This window comes from Desmodus rotundus, chromosome 13 (assembly GCF_022682495.2).
Source record: "Desmodus rotundus isolate HL8 chromosome 13, HLdesRot8A.1, whole genome shotgun sequence".
NCBI classification, from domain to species: Eukaryota; Metazoa; Chordata; class Mammalia; order Chiroptera; family Phyllostomidae; genus Desmodus; species Desmodus rotundus.
This window is the reverse complement of record NC_071399.1, coordinates 22602710-22627445: the sequence shown is the minus strand read 5'-3', so window position 1 is coordinate 22627445 and position 24736 is coordinate 22602710. Positions and strand designations below refer to the sequence as shown.

At 46.2% G+C, this 24736-nt stretch overlaps 1 protein-coding gene across 12 annotated transcripts in view; it reads right to left on the bottom strand.

Annotated features, from left to right (window-relative positions):
- Positions 1-24736, bottom strand: part of TACC1 (transforming acidic coiled-coil containing protein 1) — a 97849-nt gene that overhangs the window by 27108 nt on the left and 46005 nt on the right. For 3 of the 12 annotated variants that reach the window (XM_053916865.2, XM_024562806.4, XM_024562807.4), the window contains exons 2-3: positions 21540-21655; positions 1588-2677 (exon numbers count right to left, since the gene is read on the bottom strand). The exons of 1 other annotated variant lie outside the window; for it this stretch is intronic. In XM_053916865.2, the coding sequence (XP_053772840.1) occupies positions 1588-2372 (785 nt within the window). In that variant the 5' untranslated portion in view covers positions 2373-2677; positions 21540-21655. Of the gene's footprint in view, positions 1-1587; positions 2678-21539; positions 21656-22579; positions 23098-24736 lie in introns of those variants that run through there. 8 more of the 12 variants (XM_045197223.3, XM_045197224.3, XM_024562809.4 and 5 more) reach the window with 5 other exon arrangements.

The following is a 24736-nucleotide window of genomic DNA, read 5'->3' as shown; positions in this document are numbered from 1 at the left end:
TTCTCAGAGACAAGAGTTTTGACTGCATTGACTTTGAAAAAGATCTGTAAGGATCAAGAAGTCCATTTACCAAAAACAGAACAGGAGGAACACGCTACCAGGTGAGGGAGATAGGCCTCGAGAGAGGGTGCTTCTTGCTACTGAAAATAAGATGTGGGATAAATTCCCTCCCTTCAGCCCAGATTTAACCTCATCTAACATAAATGCACTGGCTATCAGCCTTCGACAAGTACCTGAGAGGAAGGCTCCCAAGTGACTTATCGACCTTGCTAGGCAGAAGCACCCTATATATAGGCCACTCCGTAGCAGGAAGCACCAAGCCCATGCCCTGGACAATACACTGTCTCGGGCAACGGTAACTAGCCTTCGCCACTGAAGAGCACTTTGAGGACACCTGATCGATCACAGTTTTCAGCAACCATTTAACTGCTCATACATAATCAAAGAACAGATCGACAACTGCCAATGCCATTTCATTCCCCGGGACGTTCTGAAGTCGCTGCAGGGCTGATGCCTACACTGCGCAAGCATCTCGGTCCTCATCGGTACTTTCCGCTCTTCACACCTTTCCCTTTAGTATAATTCGCCAAGCCACCCGGCATTTCTCTTGAAGTCACAGTAATGCTCAAAGTCATTTCCGTACTGATCTACGGTGACAACTAAAACTGTGGTATTTCTTTTCATCCCCTTTTTCGTATTTCACCCTCTATGCCACCGTTCTTTCTTTATATTTAATGTTTAGCAACACGTCAGAGTCACAAAGGGTACATTGCCACCACTCAAGTGTTGGGATAAGGTACAACCCTGCAACAACGGGGACTGCGGCCTGAGGTCATCACTCTGAGAACTCCAAGAACCCTGCAAGAGTGGCTCCAGACTTCCCGGGGCCAAGGGTGGGGTGGGCGGAGGTGACATGACACGCAACAAAAGACTAATTTAGTCAGATTTATGTCATTGTTTAAAACATTCTTGATCCCTCATTGGAAATTCACCTCCTTGCTGATGGAACCAGAAGCTAAAACGCATAAAGACGTAAGAATTCTCACCAACTTTCAGTGGTCTTCTGTTTTAAGTGAAAAATTTCTGTAAGTCCCTTCTGGACCATTTTCTGTAAGTCCTTGCTACTAGGCAGGTAATCTGTAGGCTTGGAATTTTCGTCTTATCCACAGAGAATCTGAAGATGGTGGCTAACACAACACCTGAATTCTATATAAAGTGATTCCTGACAGCCCAGATAGGATTTCTGAAAACCATCAAATCTCTACCTGCCCATCTTGTGCCATTTTTTAAAAAACAGGACAAAAGTACCCGAGGTAGACGGTGGGGGGCGTGGGGTAGGGAAAGAGCTTGGCTGAATAGGCTAAGGATTCAGAAACCAGGCAGACACCTACAAAGGAAACCTCTGGTATTTCTGATTCCACACAAGTGTTTGCTTCAAAACAGTGGAGACTGCAATATAAGGTTGTCAGCTTTGTGTCTGCCCAGCTGCACCTCAAAGATAACTTCAATTCCCCAAAACCCAAAGCAGCGGGCTGCCGAACGCTCAGCACGTACACAGAACACGACACCCACACCCGTGTCACTCACGTTATCAAACGCGACTTTGCCTTCTTGGGTGATTCTAAGATTTCATTAACATGATTACCGGCAGGAGAACAAAAGTCACCGTTTGTTAAAGCTGTAGTTGGTTTAAAGGGATCCATGGATTCATCAAAGTGGTAGGAGCCCTTAGAGGAGAGGGGAGGGGAGCTCTGCAGTGAGGACTGGCACCCAAAGGGACTGGCGCTGGGGCGATCGCACTGACTGGGATCAAGCTGAGAAGATGCTTGAGAGAGAGGAGCATCGTGCGCAGCTGGGTCCGGAGGTGCTTCTGCACTTCTGGTGCTCACTGGCTTACTGACGCCCTCTTTCTGTACCTTGGGAGTTAGTTTGTTACTCAGTTTCCTGCCAAGTTTTCGTGGAAGACCTTTCCTGGACTCTACACTCTCCACATCCGTGAAATCAAACTCGAGCTTCAGAGGGGAGATCCTCGACTCCTCCAGCAGCTCAACCCCCGAGTCATTGGTGTCACTACTGGGAGTGCTGCTAGATGTCTCCTGGACATCGGGGGAAGGTTTAGGGATCCTGGCATCCCCTAGCAAAGGGTTTGTGCTGCCATCCATTTCATCAGCATCCGATGCCGGGGGGAGAGGCATGCCCTCCACAGAAGTTTCTGTTTCTGAGGACTCGCCAGCTGTTTTCCTCCTCAAAGAGACGGGCTTGGGCTTTCTTAGCTTGCTTCTGCTGCGCACTGGCTCCGGACAGGAGCTCCCACTCTGTAGGTCAGCTTCTGTGGAAGCCTCCAGCGTAACCCCCATGGTGCTTTCTGTCATTGCCGCGTCCTGGATGGCTTCTGGCGGGCTGGAGGGCAGAGCCTGGCCTGAGATGGCAGTCACACTGCCATAGGCCACTTCTGTTCCTAGAGCCGCCGAGATGTCCGTGGAATTCTTGATTTCTACGGAAAATGGCCTCACGACTGAAACTTTGCTAATATCATGCTCAGGCTCTTTGAAAGCCTTGACTGAGTAAGAATCAATAGCTTGCTGGGACACCTCATTTTCTGAGGGTCTAGAACGAGTCTCAGACGAACGTTTTTCAACCACTTCTGCTATCAGCTGTTCATCAACGTCTTGTGAGTCTAAAACAAAACACAAAAGCCATCTATTAAAGAATTATCTTCTTGGCATTGGTAAATATGCTCTACTTGCTGACCTCAAACAGACAAACAGCAGGCTCTTCCCTCTTTGCTTTTCTTAAGCATGGTTAAGGGCAGACAAGTACGGCAGTGCAGCCTCAAGAGGAAGAGCCGGGACCACACCCGAAAACGAATTTCCCCATTCCAAACTGTGCACGTGTACTATCCAGGTTATACAAACAATAACTACACCAAACAGAGCTGCTTAGGAAGAGGCTAAGCAGATCACGGCTGTACTGCAACGCGTACTGATAGGACGGGAAACTTCCGTAAGTTGAAACGACTGGCTGGAAGGAAGTTCAGACACCGACCGCCTAGGTGCAGGGATCCGCCCTGGCGCTGGCACAGCTCCCAGGCAGTGCCTGGCAGTTTCAGGGTCCGAACTGCACACAGCAAGCAGACTTTAATTTTTGGATGTTAAAAACAAGTACTCCCTCTTTCCCAGAACTGAATTTTAATAATCCATCTGTTTCAAAAGTAGATAGAAAACCCACCATGGGCAGCTTAGAAGAACTTCTGTGTAGGCTTAAAAACGAAAAGAACCAAATTAAAGAAAAATAACTTGAAAAAGCAGGTATAGAAATGGCTTTAAAAACGAATGGCAGAAATCATGAAACAATAAGGTTATTTTTCCTTTAGAAGCTTCTCTAAGTTGGGCCAGGAATTCTCTCAAATCACTTGTAAAAAAATGAAGATTCTTTTTAATTGGGGTCTTATTAGGAAAGTATAATGAGGGTATTTCTTTAAAGCACAAACTAAGATAGTGCTTTCCTTAGATATCTGAAATAACAATAGCGTAGCAGCAAAAACCGAATAAACTGGTTATTATCATTTTAAAGAAAATTCAGATGACTCTCTAACCCTACTTCCTAATCCTAATACAGGATCACCAACCTGAGCGCCACCGGAATAGTTTTTGGAAAATCCTCACGCATCTTTTTACATGACTCCTTTATAACTGGAATTGGTCAGTGGCTTCTACCTATAGCTCTAAGGAAAAAAAAGGATTTTACCCACTCTATCAAAAAGCACGCCACCTACCACGGTGGCGGTGGCGTGGGGCAGGAAAACAAACACCCTTCATCTGAATTCAGTCCCCCACCCTGAGCAGACAGTAAAGAAGCTCCACCAGGAAGATACCCCACCCAGGCATTTCTTGGCTAGCTCAGCCTGGGTGCCAGGGAAGTACACTCGCCAGCCCTACACCTCGTCACTGCAGACCCCACCTCGGTCTGTATCTTCGGTCACCAGCAGAAAGGACTGATGGGGTGGGGGGGAGTGGTGGGAGAGGATTGCTCATTGACTTAAACCTTTTTTGGGAGTTGTGAGAACGTAGAACAAGAAAAGAAATTAATCGCACAACTCAAAAAGGTATGCTTGAGTCAGATTTATTTTTTTCGTTTACACTCTAAATCAGCACGTGTTCTAGTCCCAGCTAGGGGACTAGGCCCCTAGACCCCACATAGCTCTGTGCTGCCGTAAAGCAGAACCTGAACTTCAAGTACCACACCACAGGTAACTTTCAGTAAGAAGTAACACACCCATTCTCAGTAGGCTCCAGTTCCCAAGCCTCCATCAGAGTTCTAGCCACTGTTGTCAGTCCCTGTTTTAATCTGAAAACCCTGTTGTGTAACTAACCTACTTCCATTCACCCTTCCGTTTTCACAAAAATCCTGTATTCCTTAGAAACCTTCCTCCAGGGCACTGACTGACTCTCTCCCGGAATGAGTCTGATGAGTCTGACAAGCACAGCAGTGCCTGGTGGCTTGGTGAACACGGAGATTAGATCAGTAGATGAATTCAAAGCAGGCGCAGAGGAAATCCAAAAATAGACCAACATTTCCACTTCTCACACTTGCTGCTGTGAGAAGCCCTTCCTTTCCATTGTCAGCCTCCCACAAGCCTAAAAAGTTGTGTGACTCGCCCATGGATGCTCTGAGACAGCAGATGTCTTTTATGCTTGTTCAGGATACAGTCTCCTCCTGCAAAATGAAAGGTTCCCCTCCTCCTTTGTAAGAAAAAGCATGAAATGCCAAAAGTTTAAAGACTGAGATAACAACTTGGTATTGTGGTTTGTACTCCAGTATAGAGAAAATATACTGGGTTAAAATGCAAGTATATAAAAAACCTTGAAAGCCCTAGAAGAGGGGAAATGCCGTTATCACAAAATATATTTGAAACTCAGAAATATACTGAAATAACATCTGCTAGGGCCACTGACTAGCTGCTTTCACGTGTGTCGTCTTGTTTCAGGAGGGAGAAGCCGGCAACCACTTGGAAAACAATGTACACGGCTTCAGATGGGTCATCATTCTCGAGTGTGGTTGACTTTTTCCCTCGGATTTTAACTTTTTGGTGTAACACTGTCTGTGAGCTCCTTTTAGATCTATCTTTTCTGTCCTCTAGCTACAGATGGTCCCTTTTAGGGGGTTCTAAGTACTTTGGGGGGTAAAGTGAGAAAGTTGCCAAAATTTGAACAGGCTTCCTGTCTGGCACAGACCTACCGCCTTTTGTTCTAACCTCACGTTTTGTTCTAACCTCAAAATCCACAAATAGTATCTGGCATCCAAGTCTAAGATACAAGGTCTGACTCCAAGGCAGAACCCTTAAAACGAAATCTCAGGACCCATACATGAAACCGAATGTCCTTCACAGTAATTCAGGAAGGGTTCGCAGATGAATTTTCAGAGGGCCCAGGAAGACCTGAAACTCAGTGAAAAATCACACCCCATGGTGCAGCAAACGCACAGCCGCCCTGCCAGGAGCTGCTGCTCCAGGAAGACTGGCTGTAGTTAGGGTCCTCAAAGGGGCTCCCCTCATTTCTTCACAGTTATAACTTCAATACCCACCCCCAATCACTACACTGGGGTTTAAAAACCTGTAGGCTACCGGGAGAAAAAAAATCTCAACATCAAAGAAAACAACTTGTCACCTCTGAGAACACTCTAAAGGAATGTGTTGCGAGGGCTGCTTTAGGCAATTTTAAGTGGGGACTAAATCCTTGAGAGGGAACACTCACTAAAACACCAATTCAAATAAGTCTGTTTAACAAAATTCGGTCACCTTACTTCATGCATGTTGACACTGAGACTGGACTGAGGGTGACCTAAAGGGACACTGAGTGTCATATGGAAGCTGGAGGGGATATGGTCCCTTCAGTTCACTAGGTATGGGAGGAAGGGCCTCAGGCAGACCACCTGGGCAGAGAATCAAAACCCCTAGGGACAAACTTTAGAAAATAACTTCCTTCTCTGGAGGGTGGTTCAGGTTTGTGGTGAAGTCATAAGGCCAGGAGACAGCCAACATCTGGCCTAAGTCTGCAGCCCATTTTCCACTTTTTTACTTATACAAAGCTCTTCTCCTCTAGTAATACTACTGGACATTTAAAAATATGTTGATTTGAAGGGGGAACCAAATTGCTAGCCTTCCCAGTGACCGTGGCCTTGGGCAGGCCCCATCCAGAGGTCAGGTAGTGTGAGGCCCGGGTAGGCAGGCTCATACACCAGATGTGCAGGAAATGCCGGAGTCGTGGTCTCTAGACACCAGACGAGCCGCCTCCCACAAAATCTGGTGTAAGGTGAAAAAACAATGGGGAGGAGAAAAGGGAGGAAGTCCAGTACTGACTACTGTTGTCAGGCATGATGACTGAGCATTTTACAAACAAAACCTCATAAAATCAAAAGGAGAGTTAAAGAGAACGCACAGAGAGATCTTGGTGTCTTAAGCCTTTACAAATTGGAGGGAGTGAGCCAGCAGGCCATATCGCCTCCTCCCCATTTCCCATGTAAAATAATCCTGTCCCTGGTGCCTTTCATTGAACTAAAATTAATAAATTCTGTACGATAAAGGGTATACAGGAAAGCAATTTTTTTAAATTACCAAAACATATCTGAAAAATATGCTCACTTTCAATTCATATACAATTAATAAACAGAATACAATTGTTAACTTATCAGATTCATAAAAATTAAAATGCTGATGACACCCAGTAACAGCTGCTAGGCGAGGGGGCCAGCAGGTAGTCTCATACATTTCGTGGGAACGTGTATCCTGGGAATCTTTCAGGAAGTATTTAGCAATACCTACCCAAATCTAAATGAACTGATTCTTCAACTCATCAATTCCACGGCTAGGAGTTTACTTTAATTATGCCAAAGAGGGCCAAACACACACATGTACAAGGATGAGGATGTTTGTTCACAGGTGTGGGTTCCTATCCTCTTTTGTGCTATTATAAAGTATCACAGAGGACTGACAGAAAATTTCGGGGCAACATTACACTGGAATACTATATGGGCGTTAACAATGAAGTAGACCTGTATCAGCTAATGCAGGAGGATGGCAAAGACACACTACTGGGGAAAAACAAAGAAAGAACAGTGTGTAAGGTGTGCGTCCTTATTCAATTTAAACATAAAGCTATATTCAGAAGCCCAGAATCCTTCTTAGTAAACACAAAAATCTCTTCTCACGCAAAACCTAATCCCACTCTGCCCATTTCTCTCGTCTCCATTTCACTATAGGGTTTTTATTTCCAACCCCAATGTGCTCCACCCCTGCTCTCCCGAGACCGTAGGTTAGGCAAGGTCTTCTCAGATATGACACCAATAGATAACATGACCTTTATCAAAGTTAAAACATTTTTACAGTTCAAATGATACCCTCAAAAAATAAAAAACCCAAACAAACCACAGAACAGAAAACATTGGCAATCATATCCAATAAAGAACTTGTATCTAAAAGTCGTAAAGTACTCTTACAACTGAATACAAAAAGATGAATAACCCAATTAAAAAGCAAAGAATCTGAATAAAGTTTGCTAAAAAAGCTATATGAACAGCCAACAAGTACATGAAACGATGCTCAACACCGTTAGCCGTTAGGGAAATTCCAAATCAAATCAAAACCACAAGATACCGCTCCCCACCGACTAAGGCGGCCACAATCAGGTAGATGACAAGTACCAGCAAAGACGTGGAGGAACTGAAACCCTTATATGCTGTTGGTAGGAATATAAATGGTGTAGTAACTTTGTAAAAGTTTGACAATTCCTCAAAATGTTAGAAACAGTTACCTTATAACCCCGCAACTCCACTACTAGGTATATACCCAAGAGAAATAAAAACATACATCCACACAAAAACGTAAACACATTCACAGCAGTATATTATTCATAATAGCCCAAAAGGGTAAATAACCCAAATGCTCACAAACTGATGGATGGGTAAACAAAATGTGGTATATCTGTATAGTGGAGTGTTAATCAACAATAAAAAGGAATGAAGTAGTAACACATACTACGACAAAATAAGCATTGAAAACAGTGTGGTAAGTGAACAGAGCCAGTCAAAAAAGACTACATGTTCATATGAAATGTCCAGAACAAGTAAATCTACTGAGACACAAAGTAAATTGTCTCAGTCTAGTACTGGAGGGTAGAATGGGGGTGGAGGGAGGAGACTGATAATGGGTAAGAGTTTCTTTGAGGGGTGATAAAATTAGATTAAATTAGATTCTAAACATTAGACTGAGGCAAGAGTTCCACAATTCTATTCACATACTAAAAACCATTGAGTCCTGGCTGGTGTGGCTCAGTGGGTGAGTGTTGACCTGCGAACCAAAGGGTCGTGGGTACGATTCCCAGTCAGGACCCCTGCTTGGGTTGTCGGCCAGGTCCCCAGTGTGGGACGCGTGAGAAGCAACCACACATTGATTGATGTTTCTCTCCCCCTGTTTCTCTCTCCCCCTGTCTAAAAAATAAATAAATAAAATCTTTTTAAAAAATCAAGGAACTGGAAATAAAGTAAATTTTAAAAAATAATAATAAAAACTATTGAACTGTACTTCCTTTATATGGGTGAATTATATGGCGTGTGAATTATATCTCAATAAAACTGTTTAAAAAAAACAAAAAAAGAACACGGAGGCCCAGAGGGTAATAGAACAGGAGCAGTGCCCTGAAACACCTAGTAAAATATTCTATCACACCACAGACTCACATTTCAGAAAATGCTTTATATAGTCTCTTATGTGTGTCACTTGTAAGGACACATACTTGGGAGAGGTGGTAGGTCTCACCATTACATCGGTTTGGGATTTTAAATTTCTCGTGCAGAAGCCTACAATATGTTAGATAAATTCTATTTACAAAAAGAAGGAGGGGGAAAATGACATCACTCCTCTCTCCTGTAACAGACACAGCCAAGTGTACAAATCATCTCAGAGACATGACAATTGTCAAGCTCAAAGGCTTTCATGTCTTTTCATATTTTATTGACTATGCTATTACAGCTGTCCTGATTTCCCCCTTTGCCCCCTTCTGCCCAGTACCCCATTCCCTCTGGCAACCCCCCACCTTAGTTAATGTCCATGGGCCGTGCATATAAGTTCTTTGGTTTCTCCATTTCCTATACTTTTCTTAACCTCCCCCTGTCTATTTTGTACCTACCATTTATGCTTCTCAATCCCTGCACCTTTTCCCCCATTCTGCCCCCTTCCCCTCCCCACTGACAACACCTAAATTATCCCCTTACCTATGATGTTACTCCTGTTCTAGTTGTTTGCTTAGTTTTTGTTTTTGTATTTTTCAGTTCAGTTGTTGATAGTTGTGAATTTATTGCCATTTTAATGTTCATAGTTTTGATCTTCTTTTTCTTAAATAAGTCCCTTTAACATTTCCTGTAATAATGGCTTGGTGATGATGAACTCCTTTAGCTTTACCTTGTCTGGGAAGCACTTTAGCTGCCCTTCCATTCTAAATGATAGCTTTGCTGGATAGTCATCTAGGCTGTAGGGACCTGTTTTTCATGACTTTGAATACTTCTTGCCAGTCCCTCTTGCCTGCAAAGTTTGAGACATCAACTGATAGTCCTATGGGAACTCCTTTGTAGTTAAACTCTGCTTTTTTCTTGCTGCTTTTAAGATTCTCTCTTTATCTTTAACCTTTGGCATTTTAAGTATGACCTATCTTAGTGTGATCCTTTTTGGGTCCATCTTGTTTGGGACTCTCTGTGCTTCCTGGACTTGTATGTCTCTTTCCTTCACCTAATTAGGGAAGTTTTCTTTCATTATTTTTTCAACTAAGTTTTCAATTTCTTGCTCTTCCTCTTCTCCTTCTGGCACCCCTATGATTCAGATGTTGGTAGGTTTGGAGCTTTCCAGGGCAACTTCTATTATCCTCGTTTTTTAAATTCTTTTTTCTTCTTGCTGTTCTGATTGAATGTTTATTTCTTCCTTACATTCCAAATTGTTGATTTGATTCTTGGCTTCATCACTGATGGTTCCCTGTAGATTTTTCTTTATTTCACTTAGTGTAACCTTAATTTCTTCCTGGTTCTTTTTTATTTTGTTGTCATACTCAGTGAGTTCTTTGAGCATTCTGATCACCAGTGTTTTAAACTCTGCATCTGATAAGCTGGTTATCTTCATTTTTTTTAGTTCCTTTTCTGGGGTTTTGTTCTATTCTTTCACTTGGGCCATATTTCTTTGCCTCCTCAATTAGACAGCCTCCCTATGTCTGCTTCGTAGAGCTGCTCTGACTCTGTCTTAGTAGCATGGCCTATTGTAGAAAAGGTACCTGTAAATTGTGTGGGGCAGAGCCTTAGGTAATCACCAGGGTGGGGCAACCTGCTTCACTGCTCTGTGGCTCTGTATGTGGGGAGGGCTCAGAGAGGGGACAATGCCACTGCCTGGCTTCTGGAGGTTTGCTCAGCACTCACCCTGTGTGACTGGCGCTCTTCCAGTTGTTGCCCTGATGCTGAATCCCAGGGGGATGTGCATACGTTTTAAGACCACACAGGCCCTTTAAGCACAGTCTCCTGAAAATCTGGCAGTTTCTTCTGCTGCCCCAACCCCCACTGGTTTTTACAGCCAGAAATTACGGGGACTTACCTTCTGGGTGCTGGAACCCTGGGCTGTGTGGTCTGACCTGGGGCTGGGATCGCTCACTCCCAAGGTGCCTCTCCCAATTTTTATCTATCACATGTGAATACAGGACTGCCCGTTCGGCGGCCATCACGTCTCCATGCCCTTCTGCCCACCCCCACATCCCCACCCCTCCTACCTATCTGGAAAAATGTGGTTTCTTTAAACCCTTGTTTGTCAGACTTCCATACAATTTTCTGACGGTTCTAGGAGTTACGTGTTTTGAACTCTAGTTGTAATTCTTTCTGTGGTTGCGCAAGGAGGCGAAGAGTGTTTACCTACACCTCCATCCTGACCAGAAGTCAGGCTTTTGTGTTTTTGTTGTTGTTTGGGGAGGTAGGGTTTTTTTTCATTCTAATTTTTAACATCTGTCTTCTTCCAAGAACTCTCTCACACATTCCCTTGCTAAACTGCCGTGAAAATTAGCTATCTGCTGCTAACGCATCTGGGGAAACCAAGAAGTCTGGGAAATGGAAGGCGCCAGCTCCCTCCAGACTCTGAGCTCTGCGGGGGCCTCATGCTCCATCTCCTTCTTGCCCCAGAGCAAAAGCCAAGCTCCCAAAATAGTGGTGAAGCTCAGTCAGTGCCCACTGCCCATTTATTATCATTTGTGATAATAAATGATGCCCTTCTCACATGATTATCTTTTTTTATACAGGAAAAAAGTGTGTATAAGTTATGACAAAGCCACTCAGCTCTAACAACAGTTCAACTGTAAAGGATCAACTTTTGTCTTTTGCGGACCCCTTCCATCTGAAGATCCCTTCTTCTTTAAACAGATGCTTGGTCTTCCCCTCCCCCCCATCCCCTGATCTCCCAGGTTTGAATCAGGAGGGAATTCAGGAGGGAAACAATTGTGCTTCTGACACTGTGTCATCCTTTCTGCTAGTGGTCTGCCCTGAGGACACTTTTAATAGGGTACACATTAGCATGTAGGCAGGTTTGAAGGTTTTTTCCGTTTCATGCCTCTGAGTTCCCAGTCCCACTGATTCCCCCAAAGTTGAAATATATTATATATATGTATGTTCTCAGACACTCAGTCAAGGGCGTCAGCCCTAAAATGGAGTTGAAGTGGCCCTGGCCAGGTAGCTCAGTTGGTTGGAGCATCATCCTCATACACTAAGGTAGCAGGCTCGTTCCCAGGTTAGAGCACATATAAGAATCAACCAGTGAATGCATAAATAAGTGGAACAACAAACTGATCTCTCTCCCCGCCCAACCCCACCTTTCCTCTCTCTCTCTAAATTCAATCAACTTAAAAATGGAGTGGAAGTGAACACAAAGTATTTATTATCCAGCAACAGGACCACAGGACAAGAAGGCTTTTTCCAGGAAGGCTGGGGAGAACCTAAGGGTGCAGGCTACAGGGCTCCCATTCACCTGACAACCACTGCACCTCAGGTCAGGATTCCAAGTGGGTGAGTCAAGGCAGGAAAAGGCAGAGCATCCTCTTAGGTGTGCCAGAATTTTAAGATGTTAATACTTCAAGCATAAAATCAACACCAACACACACACACACCCCTGATCCAACCCAGATAATAAACTAACTGTCCAGCCCTGACTGGTATGGTTCAGTACATTGGGCATCCTCCCGCAAACTGAAAGATCGCCAGTTCAATTCCCAGTCAGGGCACATGCCTGGGTTGCAGGCCAGGTCCCTGGTGTGGGACGTGCAGGAGGCAACCAACTGATGTTGTTTCTCTCTGTCTCTTTCTCCCTCTTTTCCTCTCTCTCTAAAAATAAGTAAATAAAATATTTTTAAAAATAAAGTAACTGTATAAACCTCCTCCTCCCCACCCTCTAACAAAATTAAACAAAAACATTAGTCAGGAACTAAGGTTTGAAGGTAGGGGGTAGGGGAGGCTCGTTGCTTTCTGTAAGAGACAGCATACCAGGTGCCACGTTGTTCTCCTAAGACTGGAGATAACCTTCTAACTCCAGAGAGGGGCTCACTCTAAAATACAAGACTCCACAGATAAAGAATCATCTGGAAAGCCATTTGATAAACTGAAAAGGGTGGCACTAGGGATTAAGAAGTACTTCAAATGTCCAAACCAGCACCATATAGTGTTTTATTTAAAAAGAGAGCCAAACTCTATCCTCTGAAGGACAAGGTTATAAGAAGGTAAGAATGCAGGGCCTTCTCCAGAGAAGGTTTTGTTTGAGGTTACATTTCAGACAGAGCAGAAACCCCCTACTCCACACAGAAATCGTAGAGCGCCCTCCCACAGGACTTCTCCACCCCCAAGCGACTGCGGCAGGAAGAGCAGGGGGAGAAGGAGCACGTGGGGCCAGATGGGACTCCTTTGCAGAGATCTGAAATTGCGTAACTTCACTCCGTGGCTGCCAAACAACCATAATGTGCATCTCTTCAGAAATAATTACTGGAGAATTCAAAATACCAACTGCCTCTCTCACAAAGTAGCAACCGCCCACACGGAGCTGGGAAGCTGATGCAGGATGGAGTCAGCAAGACAGGAGTCTCCAGACAGCAGTAGCGGCTAGTACATGGGGCACATGAGACCTAGCACGATAGGATAGGGACACTGGCTATTGGCGACATCATGTTCCTACTCTTCTGCTCCTGCACTCTAAGAAAAGGGGTGGCAGACAGGAGTGGGGGAAGCAGTGAAGAGGCCCCAAAGGAAGCGAGAAATGAAAAAAACTTTGCAGTCTTTGAAATTACACCCTTTACTATTTTTTTTAAGTAGGAAAGGGCCTTGAGGTCTCCAGCCTCCAAGATGTCTCCCAATTAAGTCCCACCTCCTGGCATTCATACCCGTGGACTGACCCGGTAACCAAAAGGATACAGTGGAAATAACAGAGTGTGACTTCTAAGACTAAGTCATAAAAGACATGGCAACTTCCATCTTGCTCTTGGACGACCCACTCTGTGGGCAGTTAGCTGCCAGACTGGAAGCACACCGCAGCAATCCTCCCGAGAGAGAGGTCCATCCACGTGGGGAGGCAGTGAGGCCTCGCAGCCATAGCCAGCCCTAACTGCCACGTGCAGTGAGCCCCCTGAGGAGAGGATCCTCTAGGCCCAGCCAAGCCTTCAGATGACGACAGCCCCCACCAACATCATGGCTGTGTTCTCACAAGTAACCCTAGGCCAGGCCACGCAGCTAAGCTGCTTCCAAATTCCAGACCTAGGAAAATATGTGCGATAATAACTGGTTACTGTTTTAAGCTACTAATAAGTTTTGGAGTAACCTGTTACGCAGCAACAGAGAACTAATTCAGGCCTCTTAGAAATACCTCTTCCTACCCCAATGTAGGTGCAGAGTCCAGAGCCCCAGCAGCAGCCTGTACACATTTTCATGCACGTGCCTCTCCTTACCCTCGTGACTCACAGGAGAACAGGGGAGCAAACCCTAGTACTCAGTGTGTCCATTTCCTCTTCGTTTCTCACTGATGAGCTGAAGCTAAGCATTAAGGGGGCAAAATGGTTTCAATCCACAGCACTGCTTACCCAGCAGTGCTTTTTTTTGTTGCTTCTGACTCTATCTAAATTGTGCTGTAAACTTCCAAAGGTCTCATGTCAAAATCCTAAAATACATTTTATACTTGATATATTATATATACCAAGTTAACACATGTGGAAGATGTATCCCCTGCTGAATTTATTTTTAAACTATCACTTAAAAAGATAATTAAGAGGATGCTTTCCCCCATCACACTGTCCTGGCAACACGTTAAGTATCTTGCCCTGGCTGGTGTGGCTCAGTGGATTGAGTGCCGGCCTGCAAACCAAAGGGTCACCAGTTCGATTCTCAGGTAGGGCACATGCCTGGGTAGTGAGCCAGATCCCCAGCGGTGGGGGGGCGGGGGGGGGGGGCAATGAGAGGCAACCACACATTGATGTTTCTCTCCCTCTCTTTCTCCCTCCCTTCCCCTCCCTCTAAAAAGAAATAAAATCTTTTTTTCAAAAAATATCTTTATTTCCTGTTATAAGTCTTCTGTTCAGTCAGTGAAGAGAGAGGTTCACACTTCCCTGGGGAGAGAAGCTATATAATAAGAGTGCTGGATCCATGATCTTAAAAGCTGAATGTAAGACCCCCACTCTACTGGCTCCGGCCTCTCTCTATCTGTGGAATCACATGTGTCCTATCTTAGAGCATCATTGTTATAAAAATAAAATTAGGTGCTATAAAATAAACTACTCATTTCTAAGACATCCAATAAATACAGCTGAAACAGAAGGTTAGTGGTCTTCTAGGTAGAAGTTCTTATAGTGGGAAAGCTGGAGAGCAATAATTTGTTGTTGTACTTCCAGCAATGACACAGAAAAGAGGGCACCTGGAGAGTATTTGTATCTGCCAAAGAGAACTGTCAACTTACATCTTTTATGTGTGAATTAATGAAATACTCCACTTGGCTACTGTTTCCTGGCCATCATCAGTCTAACCCCTGGGGATCCAATCACGTTTGTGTGAACTCAAAATCAGGCTCAGGTACAGGCAATCGCTTTCTAGGCCCAACTTTAACAATTACGGGACAATTTCACAACCCTCGGTTGTCACATCCCCACTGTTTGGGGTGGGTAAACCATGATCTCCCCATCACTAACCTGAGTGTAGGAGGCTGTGACAAATGCCTACCTCCCGGGCTTCCTATGGACGGTATTACTGGTCACTTGAAAGAGACACCATGACTACTCGTTAATCGAAATGTTCAGATGGCTTTAGAGTACGCCCATTTTTTCTGGTACAGTATTAAATGGTAACAGCACAATTTTAGAAGGGTTGCCCCTCCCCACTGCCAGACAGACACACACTGAAAATGCCTCCACCGTCGGAAACTGTTGAAGTAAGCTCTATTGCTTTATTTGATGCTCATGTAGGCCCCAAACTGGGGGGTGCAAGTCTGAAATGAGTTTAATCATTGTAATGGTTCGTAAAAAGGTCTTAAATTTACTATCATCTTAAAAGAAAAATACTGCTTTGACAGTTACTAAAACCTTTACTTTCAGCAGAGTGACTCTACCCTTGCCCCTGAGTTTTTTTTATTTCAACACTGATTCTGCCCTCTCTGAGGTCTTCACTAAAACACGGTACTTTCTCCCCAAGACATTCTCTTTAGGTGCAGCACCATGCAGAGGCAGAGGCGACCCTATGGCTCATTTACACTGTGATAAATAGAATAGCAAAGAAACATGGTTCTGAGACTAACTAACTGGTGGGAATCGTCAAGTTGAGAGCTAAAAATTTTACATGGGGGCAGGGGGGGAATGAAATTGTATCATACTGCTGAAGTTTTTGAGCCTTAAACATCTTACGATAATGTAAACGAATATAATATAAAAATTTAAGCTGTAAAAGAGTCAATTATATACAAAACCAAAAAATAAATAAAAACATTAGCCTGGACGTTGTAGAAGAAGCCACATGGGTTGAACTGTTTACCTGGGTGTGTGTTAAAAGTCCTTAACCAGTCCCCTTATTTCTAGGAAATTCTAATAAAGCAATCCAGTAACGGGGGCAGAAAGGGGATGTTCAACTAAGTCCCCAGGAGAACTGCTAGAACACGCCGATGTATACCTAATGAGAAGTGTTTGCGTGCATTTAATTATACATTCAACCCACAGCGATAGAATCAAAACTCTAAGGCTGAGATTTTAACAAGATCTTCTATGTCTTACGTATGTAGTCTAAAACATTCCAATAAATACGCCATACCAACCACACAATAAATTCCAACAATACACCGTATCAACAATATACCACATCAAACACCCAAAGCTATATTAAAAACACTCAATGGGCAAAAGTTAAAAGTTTATGTTTGTACTTACAGTTAATGACTCCAAAATGCTCTCCATTTTTTCCCTAGTTTCCTTTTGTGATAACTCTCAGGTCTTTAGTCAATTGAGAATCAAGCATATGGACAGACCAATTACATAATTACAAAACAGACAAATAGCCGGCCCACCGCAGTCTCCCTCTGAAGCCTTCTCACCTGGCTCAGGGGCCCACACGATGGCACCCAGCGCCCACAGTTCATCGTTAATTAGTCAGGTCTAGCCATGCCGCTTCTTAAAGTCATCATTGCAAATCACTTAAACTTTCTATTTTTGACCAAAATCGCTGTATCTAAGTCAGCAAACTCTCCTGTTCAGCTTTTCTGGTCATGTGGTCCCAGCTCCAAGTGCTCGACCTTGCTCCTGCAGCGTGAAGGCAGCCACAGACAACATCTGAAGGAGCAGTTGTGGCTGGCTGCCTGCCAACACAACTTCATTTACGGGCCCTATACTATTTGAATTTCATAATTTTCACACATCACAAAATATTTTTTTGAGAATGCTTTTTAAATGTAAAAACAATTCCTAGCTCTTGGGCAGAAGAATTACAGGCGAGAGCAGGTGGTGGGCCAGATTTGGTCTGTGAGCCACGGTTTGCTGATTCTGGATCTAGACTACCCAAACTGGGTCAGCAAGCAGCTCCGCATTCCCCACACAGCCCCCAGCAGTAAATTACCTGTGGATTGAGCCTGCTCGTCTCTTTCCTTCTATTCTGGGAGGCTACAGCCTAGGTATGTCTTTGAAATACCCAGGCACTTAACGTACACGTCAAACAGGGTAGGTTTAACTACTTGTTTCAAGGGCGTATCAGAGCTGCAGCACAGATTAAGATTCTCTTTCTCAAAGAAGAGTAACAATCTGTAAATAAAGGTGCATGTGCAGTAGGGGAGGTCTCAGGAAGCAGAGGACAGCCAACGGAGCTTTCAAAGTCTGAAGAAAACACCGGACAAAAGTCAGTCCATAAGCATCACCCCTCCCCTCAAAAAGGGAGGAACATCAGACTGTACCTCTTTCAAAAGTCCTTTCCTAGGTGATACCTCCTTACTCATACACCTCCCAGCGGAAAAAGCACAGTAACAGCAGCAGCTTAAACGCCCTTGGCGGGGGAAGGCAGACAAACAGCAAACACAGAACTGCCAGCGCAAACCTCACAGCCATCACTCAGGTATTTTCAAGAAACCTCTTTGGCTATAGTTTTATTTTGCCAGTTAGTCTGAAACCGTCTTTAATTTGTGGCTAAAACAACAACAAGGTAGCCCTGGTTGGGCCGCTAAGTTGGTTAGAGTATCGTCCCAATATGCCAAGGTTGCATAAATAAGTGGAACAAAAATCGATGTTTCTCTCTCAAATCCATTTTAAAAAAAAAAGCCCACAGCCTCATCCAATGTTAATTTCTAGAATGGCACACTCCTCTGTCTTAAGAAGAGTTACTATATGCCCTGGCTGGTGTGACTCAGTGGATTGAGCTCTGGCCTGTGAACCGAAGGGTTGCCAGTTCAATTCCCCGTCGGGGCACTGGGTTGCAGGCCAGGCCCCAGGTTGAGGGCATGCAAGAGGCAGACAGTCAATGTTTCTCTGACACATCAATATTTCTCTCCCTCTCTGTCTCCCTCTCTTCTCTTCTCTAAAAAAGTAAACAAATACTATCTTTTTTTAAAGTTATTATACAGTTCAAATACTGTTAGTCCCTAAAAAACTTCTAGTAAAGAGAAAATTAACTTCAAAATACATGTAGATGTTTCTCTGAGTTCATGGGGCGGAGGCCATGGGTGTGGTATATGGGATGGAGCCCACACATCTGAGGGCCATTACATACCAGGAAGCCAGGATCTTTTCCATGTTAGCACCAGCTCCTGACTGGGTAACTCATAAATCATCCCTCCGAAAGATACAGGCTCATACACTCTATACCGGTGTCCTACCATGTCCTAGAACCACAGAAATATGAAAGACTAACTTGGTCAGGAGCTGAATAATCAACAATTTGGGAAGAAAGAGAACCATTCAGGACCAGAAATTAGACTTCAATTAGAAATGACTCTCTGGGAATATCTGTCCACTTGTATCTTCCCTGGTCAGACCTGGGCTTCCATTGTATTCTACATTTACTGGGTACGTGCCACAAAGCCATCAGTAGGACTCTGGCCCCGCTCTACGTGTTGGGTAGGAGGAGCCCTAGAAGGCAGGCTGCTCCCAGGCCAAAGAGCAACCATCCTCTGCAAAGACCCTAAACCGACAGATTTCGTAGTATGTAGTGGTTGTTCCCCAGACCCTACACCCACCCAGCCCGCACCACACACGTGGTCTCCAATCACGAACTACTGCTTCACAGAGTTTTCCTGATCTGTGAAGGTAAAGAGAGTAAAAAAGAGGGTGTAAGTTACCAAAGCTGGTAATATTGAGTCAGTGGCACAGGAAGGAAGGACCAAACAACTGAGTCTCTATGGCTCGGGGGCGGGCTTGGGCCATTCAGGCCACTGTTCAATTAGCAAAGAATGTGTCAGGTTGAATCAGACTGCCAGCTGATAGGTAGACTGGCGGGGAAGGGGCGGCCCAAGCTGAGCGCAAGTCAAAGAGGCTTCCAAATACCAACTTAACAAGTCTTGTGAGCTTTATTTAAATTCGATGGGAAGGCTACAAAACAGTTCTTTCAAGCTTTTAAATCTCCCTTCTGACCTGCCAATCTTGAGAGAAAAAACGGGAAGCTGTGAAGAACAGGTGGCACCTCCAGGCACTGAGAGTGCTGCAAGGCAAAAGCAAAGAGCACCGGGAGTTCTCCAACACACAAACTTGCTGTTCCCAGGCGGCCTCTGCCTAAAACAATGGTGAAAGCAGCTGCGACGGAAGGAGGGGACTCTCAGTTCTCAGCAGGGGACGCACAGCATGGAGCTCCCGATTTAAAGCAAAACCAAATCACAAAAAGCTGGCATTTCACTGACAACCCAGCTCCGCCCCGCTGTGATGTCTACCACGGAGAACTTGACTTCCCCAGGCAACCTGTGAGGAAGTTACCATGCAATAAAATACAATCACCATTGGGAGACAAAAGTAAAAATAAAAAATTAGGTAACCAGCTAACTGAAGGCTGGCTCTGTCTGCCACTCCCGGGTGACAGTGGCAGACGACGGGATAGAGAAAGATGGGAGAAAGGACATCCATCCTACAGTCCCTTCTCCGGACAGCAGCCAGCAAGCCTTTTCAAGAGGAAGTCAAAGCGCAGTCCCTCTGTGCTCAAGCCCTCGGTTGTGAGTTGAACTGGGTTCCCTCAAAGAGCTGCGCCGAAACCCTAACTCCCAGTATTTGCTCACTGTATCTTTGCAGATGTAACCACCTTAAGAGGAGGTCACACTGGATGAGTATGATCCCAAAGCCCAATGAGTGGTGTCCTTGTAAGAATGCAGAGTGAAGACAGACAAGCAGGGAGAAGGTGGCCCCATAACGCAGGAGGCGGAGACTGGAGTTGTGTTGTCACAAGCCGAGCAACACCAAGAATTTTCAGCAACCACCAGAAGCTAGAAGAGAAACTCCTGGAAACTCTGGAGAGTGTGGCCCTGCGGACAGCCTGAGTTCAGACCTCTAGCCTTCAGAACTTTGAGAGAACACATTTCTGTTGTTGTAAAGCCACCCCGTTTGTGGCACTCTGTCAAGGCAGCCCTAGGAAGCTAATGTATCCTCCAGTGGGCTCCTATGTCACTCAGAAAGAAAATCGGGCATCATTACAATAGGAGCAGGACTGGCCCTTACCTGGCTGGCGACAGCAACTACTGCTCCCTGCCTAGCCCCTCCACTCCAGCCACACTGGCCTGTTCCCAGGTGCTCAAACATGCTGCCACACTGCTACCCTCCCACCACAGGGCCCGCTCAGTCACAGGCTGGTCCTGCTTCGGACCTTTGCAGATGCCATTCCCTCTGCCGGAAGGGTTCTGTCCCCCCACATCTGCAGGACTATTCCCTTGATCCTTCTTCAGGGCTCTGCTCAAGTCTCCTTATCATTAACCCTTCCCCTACATACCCTTCAGCATTTCCTACCCCTACCCCATACACCTATTCCTCCTTCCCCTGCTTCATTTCTCTCCATAGTACTTAAGACAAGCTGACGTGTATATTTCACGTAACCTTTAAAAGGTCCATCACTGCCCTGATTGGTGTGGCTCAGTTGGTTGGACATGTCCCATAAACCAAACGGTCACTGGTTCAATTCCCAGTCAGGGCACACCCCTGGGTTGCAGGTTCCATCCCCAGGCACGGCACATAGAAGAGACAACCGATCGATGTTTCTCTTTTACATCAATGTTCCTGTCCCTCTTTTGCCCTCCCTTCCCCTCTCTCTAAAAATAAACAGAATCTTAAAAAATAAAGTAAGTAAGTAAAAGGTCCATCACCCCCTGTGATGTTAGATGTATCTGCTGAATCACAGTGCACTCTGTCGAATGGATAAATAAATTCTATCAGGACAGGTGAAATTTTACTCGAAACTGGCTGTGTGACAAAAGAGATTTCTACTAATTAGAACAGCAGAAGCTTCTATAGATGAAGGGCAGGCTCAAGGTCGGGCTCTGAGGGGCTAGCAGAGAACCTCTGTACCAGGTTTTCTTAGGTAGGCTGAGGGGCTCACCACCATTCCTGAATAGAAGAGCAATTCTGAAACGGCCTCTTAAGCTTCCCCATCTAAAACACGTCCACTCTTACCTGTAATGTTGGTCTCCAGCCACACCCCTGCAGAAGGCTACTTCACCTGAGAAACTTGTGAGGCCGAACCTAAGCACACCTCCACCACTACATTCCTACCCACATTTTTGGTTTTTTAGGGGCTGCAGGGAAGGGCCCAGCAGGAAGGTTTGACAATGATAACCTCATACTGTAAGTGTACTTACTAACTACTTGGGGAAGAAAGCCTCTGCCCACCACAATCCTCAAAGACAAACAAACATTTCAAATAAACCAGGAGCTTTAAAACAGCCTTTTCTCAATGAGGAGACAATCTAAACCTTTTTAAATGGCTCTAAGCTAGCACTTTTCCTTCCCTCGTTTACATTTCCAAAACTTTAGAACAGAAAAGGCAGAAAAGGAAAGTTTCCTTACCTTGGGTTTCAGCCCCAGGTCCTGCTAATCCTAGTGATGAATCACAGGATTCCTTGAGAGGTGATCTGATGGGTGTTTCAACTTCGGGGGTCTCAAAATTACCTTCAGAATCCGAGCTGCCAAGGGGGAAAAATGAGGAATTACCACTTTCAACGGTATTTCCAACACCCTTTATAATCCATACATCCAAAACGGCTAAAGTCCAGAATTTTTGCCTAACTTTACAGCCTACTGGTCCTCAGCCCGGATTGGCCTGTGGGTGATGCTGCAGGTTTTCCAGCGGGGCCCTCCGCGGGCCTCTGTCTGGCGTCCTGTCTCCCTGACATCACCATCCTCCGGGGCTTTCCTCCGGCCGGCACCGTTTCTTTGGGTGTCGTCCTTCCCTCTGACACCCAGAAGAAAGCTCTTTTCAACCGACTCCTTTTCTCACCAGAGCCCTAAAAATTAAGACTGCCCCCTCCCCCTAAAAAATTAAGCCAATTCTCGCCATGTTGCTTTTTCTCTGGCAGGCCTCTCTACCTGGTTATAACTCACTGGGCCCTAGGCTGAGAATGCTGTCACCTGCCTTCCGCAATCACATGGGTGACAGCCCAGCAGAGACCACCATTTCTCACCAGCTGCCAGGGGCCTGTCATCACGCGACCTCCTCTACCAAGACTGCGTTTTTGGGACACAGTTGGAGCGACTTCTTCCCCACAGGGAAGGCCCCAAGTTCCACCGGGTGTGATCAATAACACTGAGGGGCCGGGGCGGGGGTAGATCGAAGCTTAGGCAGACCGGGATGCGGACAAACTGCGGATTCTCGGTTAGGTTCAGAAAGCTCATACTTAAACGGGAGAAAGAAAATGCACGGGGGGACAGATAATCCTGAACTTTCGAATGCACAGCGGGGACCTGGTTACAGGCAGGGACGTAGCATTGCCATGAACATGCTTACGCGGCGGGCGACCACACACACGCACACAGAAAGAGCCGCGGATGGGTGGGTGGATGGATGGCAGGCAGCACGTTCGCATCCCGGCGGGGATGCGTGTACTTGCCTGAAACTCAAGGATTTGGTCTCGGCTTGCGAGTCCTCCTCCTCGGGGTCGCCCTCCGGCCCTCCGGCCTCGTCCTCTCCGGCGCCCCCGCCGCGCACCGCGGACCACGTCCATTTCGCCCACTGCACGGGGGACAGGATCTGCCAAGGGCTGAACGCCATGAGCGCGGATCCTCCGGCTCCAGCTCCTAAGAGTAGGGGAAGGGGGAGAGCCTTTTTTCCCTTTCAAAATGGAGGGAACCGGTGACAGGCGCCTGTTAGCCTTTCCAGCGGAGGCGCGGATGTGGTTAAACGAGCGCCGTCGGGGGCCGGGGTGAAAGCGCTTCCTCTTGCCCGGCAGGCAGTGCCGCTTCCTCCCGGTCCTCCTTCCCGAATGGGGCGGCCGAGGCGCCCCTCCGCGCCCGGCGACTCCCGCCGGGAAGATGCCTCTCCTGGGGCCTCCTCAGGGGCCCGGCCCGCAGCGCCCGGCAGCTCGGAGACTCCGGGGTTCGGGATCCCAAGTCCCCCTTCCCCGCCGGCGCGGCGCGCATCAGCTGCGGCGGGAGCCGCGCCCCAGGAGCCGCCCCCTCGGACCGTACTACTCGCGCGCGCGGGCGGGGGCGGCCGCGGCGGCGGGACTTTGATGTCTGCAGCGCTCCCGCCGGGTCCCCCCGCCGCCGCGCCGCGCTGGTCGCGCCCGCACAGCGGGATGGGGGCTTCCCGGCCGCGACTCGGGCTGCGCGCGGAGGACCACCGCGCCTTTGCGAGTCGTAGAGGGTCCGAGGCAGGGAAGATCCATTTTTCTGCGTCCGTGCTTGCTGGACTTCCCCGTCTTCCCTTTTTATTTATTTGTTTATTGTATTTTATTTTTTTACTTCCCTTTGTCTACTTCTGGGGGTCCACTCCCACAACTTTACTGAAACTGCTGACCTATTTATTTTTATATTTTCATCTTGCCACGGTGATTTAACGGTGTTGGTGATGTTGGATCGTACAGCAGTTAAGCCCATATAAGTGTATATTAAAAACGTTGGTCTTTATCCCCGCCCTGGTGTTGACAGCAGGGAAGATTTCAGCCTGATCTCCTTCAACCCTATTACCCTCAGGATTTGGATAATCCGTCAGCCACGTTCCTATTGGAGCCAAGAGCTGGAAACTTAGATGCTTTGTCCCTCCCAAACCGCACTCGTGGACGCTTTGTGGCCAGGTCTTGGGCAAAGGGTGCTAAATTACCCCGTGAAATTATAGCCTGATCGGTTTCGCCTGATGTCCTTTTTGAGACTTTCTTTTCATAACGTCCCAGTCTTTGATTTCTGACTTCGTTTGCTGCTTCTGAAGTATGCCAACAGGCCTGGTGATGGCAGCCTTCAAAATAAAAACCCTCTCAATGCTTGAAGGTGGAGCTCTCCGAGGATTTCTTCGTTTTCCACCCAGGGATCGATCCTCTTGGAATCACCAATGCAGCCTCAAACGCCAGGCTTAATGATCTGCTTGCCTGGCTGCATAAGGCGTTTCTTGGACTGTTATCATTTCCCAGGGTTATGGTTACAGGTTCCACAGCGAGAGCAGGTCCAGAATTTAGGAACAAGTCATTGGCACGTATGTTGCTGATGATTCCTGACTGTTTTACACATGTGGTAACAAAAACAAAAGCAAAAATAATGCAAGGTAATAGGTGGCTAGGTGCCTCGCCATAACAGAAGGGCAGGGCTTGCCGGAAGTCTAGATGAAAGGGTTGGGGGTGTCGGGATGGTTATGGAATCCACCCCTCCTCCCATCGGTAAACACAGCTGTCAGGAGTGCTCTGGAGACCACGAAGATGTGAAGCAGGACCCATTTATTTTTTAGGTTCACATGAACATGGCACAACTCTATCCAACTGTATTTTTAGGTTTATGGTTCACCACATAAACCTTCAGATTATAAGGTCCCCCAGGGTCCTGTATTTAACAAAAGTGTTTTGTTGCCTGGAAATAATAGCACTCCATGCAAATCAGTAAGTGGCATATACTAGCTACTGTGAGAACTATTCTTCCTCCGGAATAGTTCTTAATTCTTTGCATTTCTCTGCATCCCCCTTTTTCACAGTTCTACCATAAATGTCTCCGAACTGGTCCTGCCTCAGGTTTTCCTCACCTGGGGTCACCCTGCCTGGCTTATCTGTGACGTGTACTCTGGT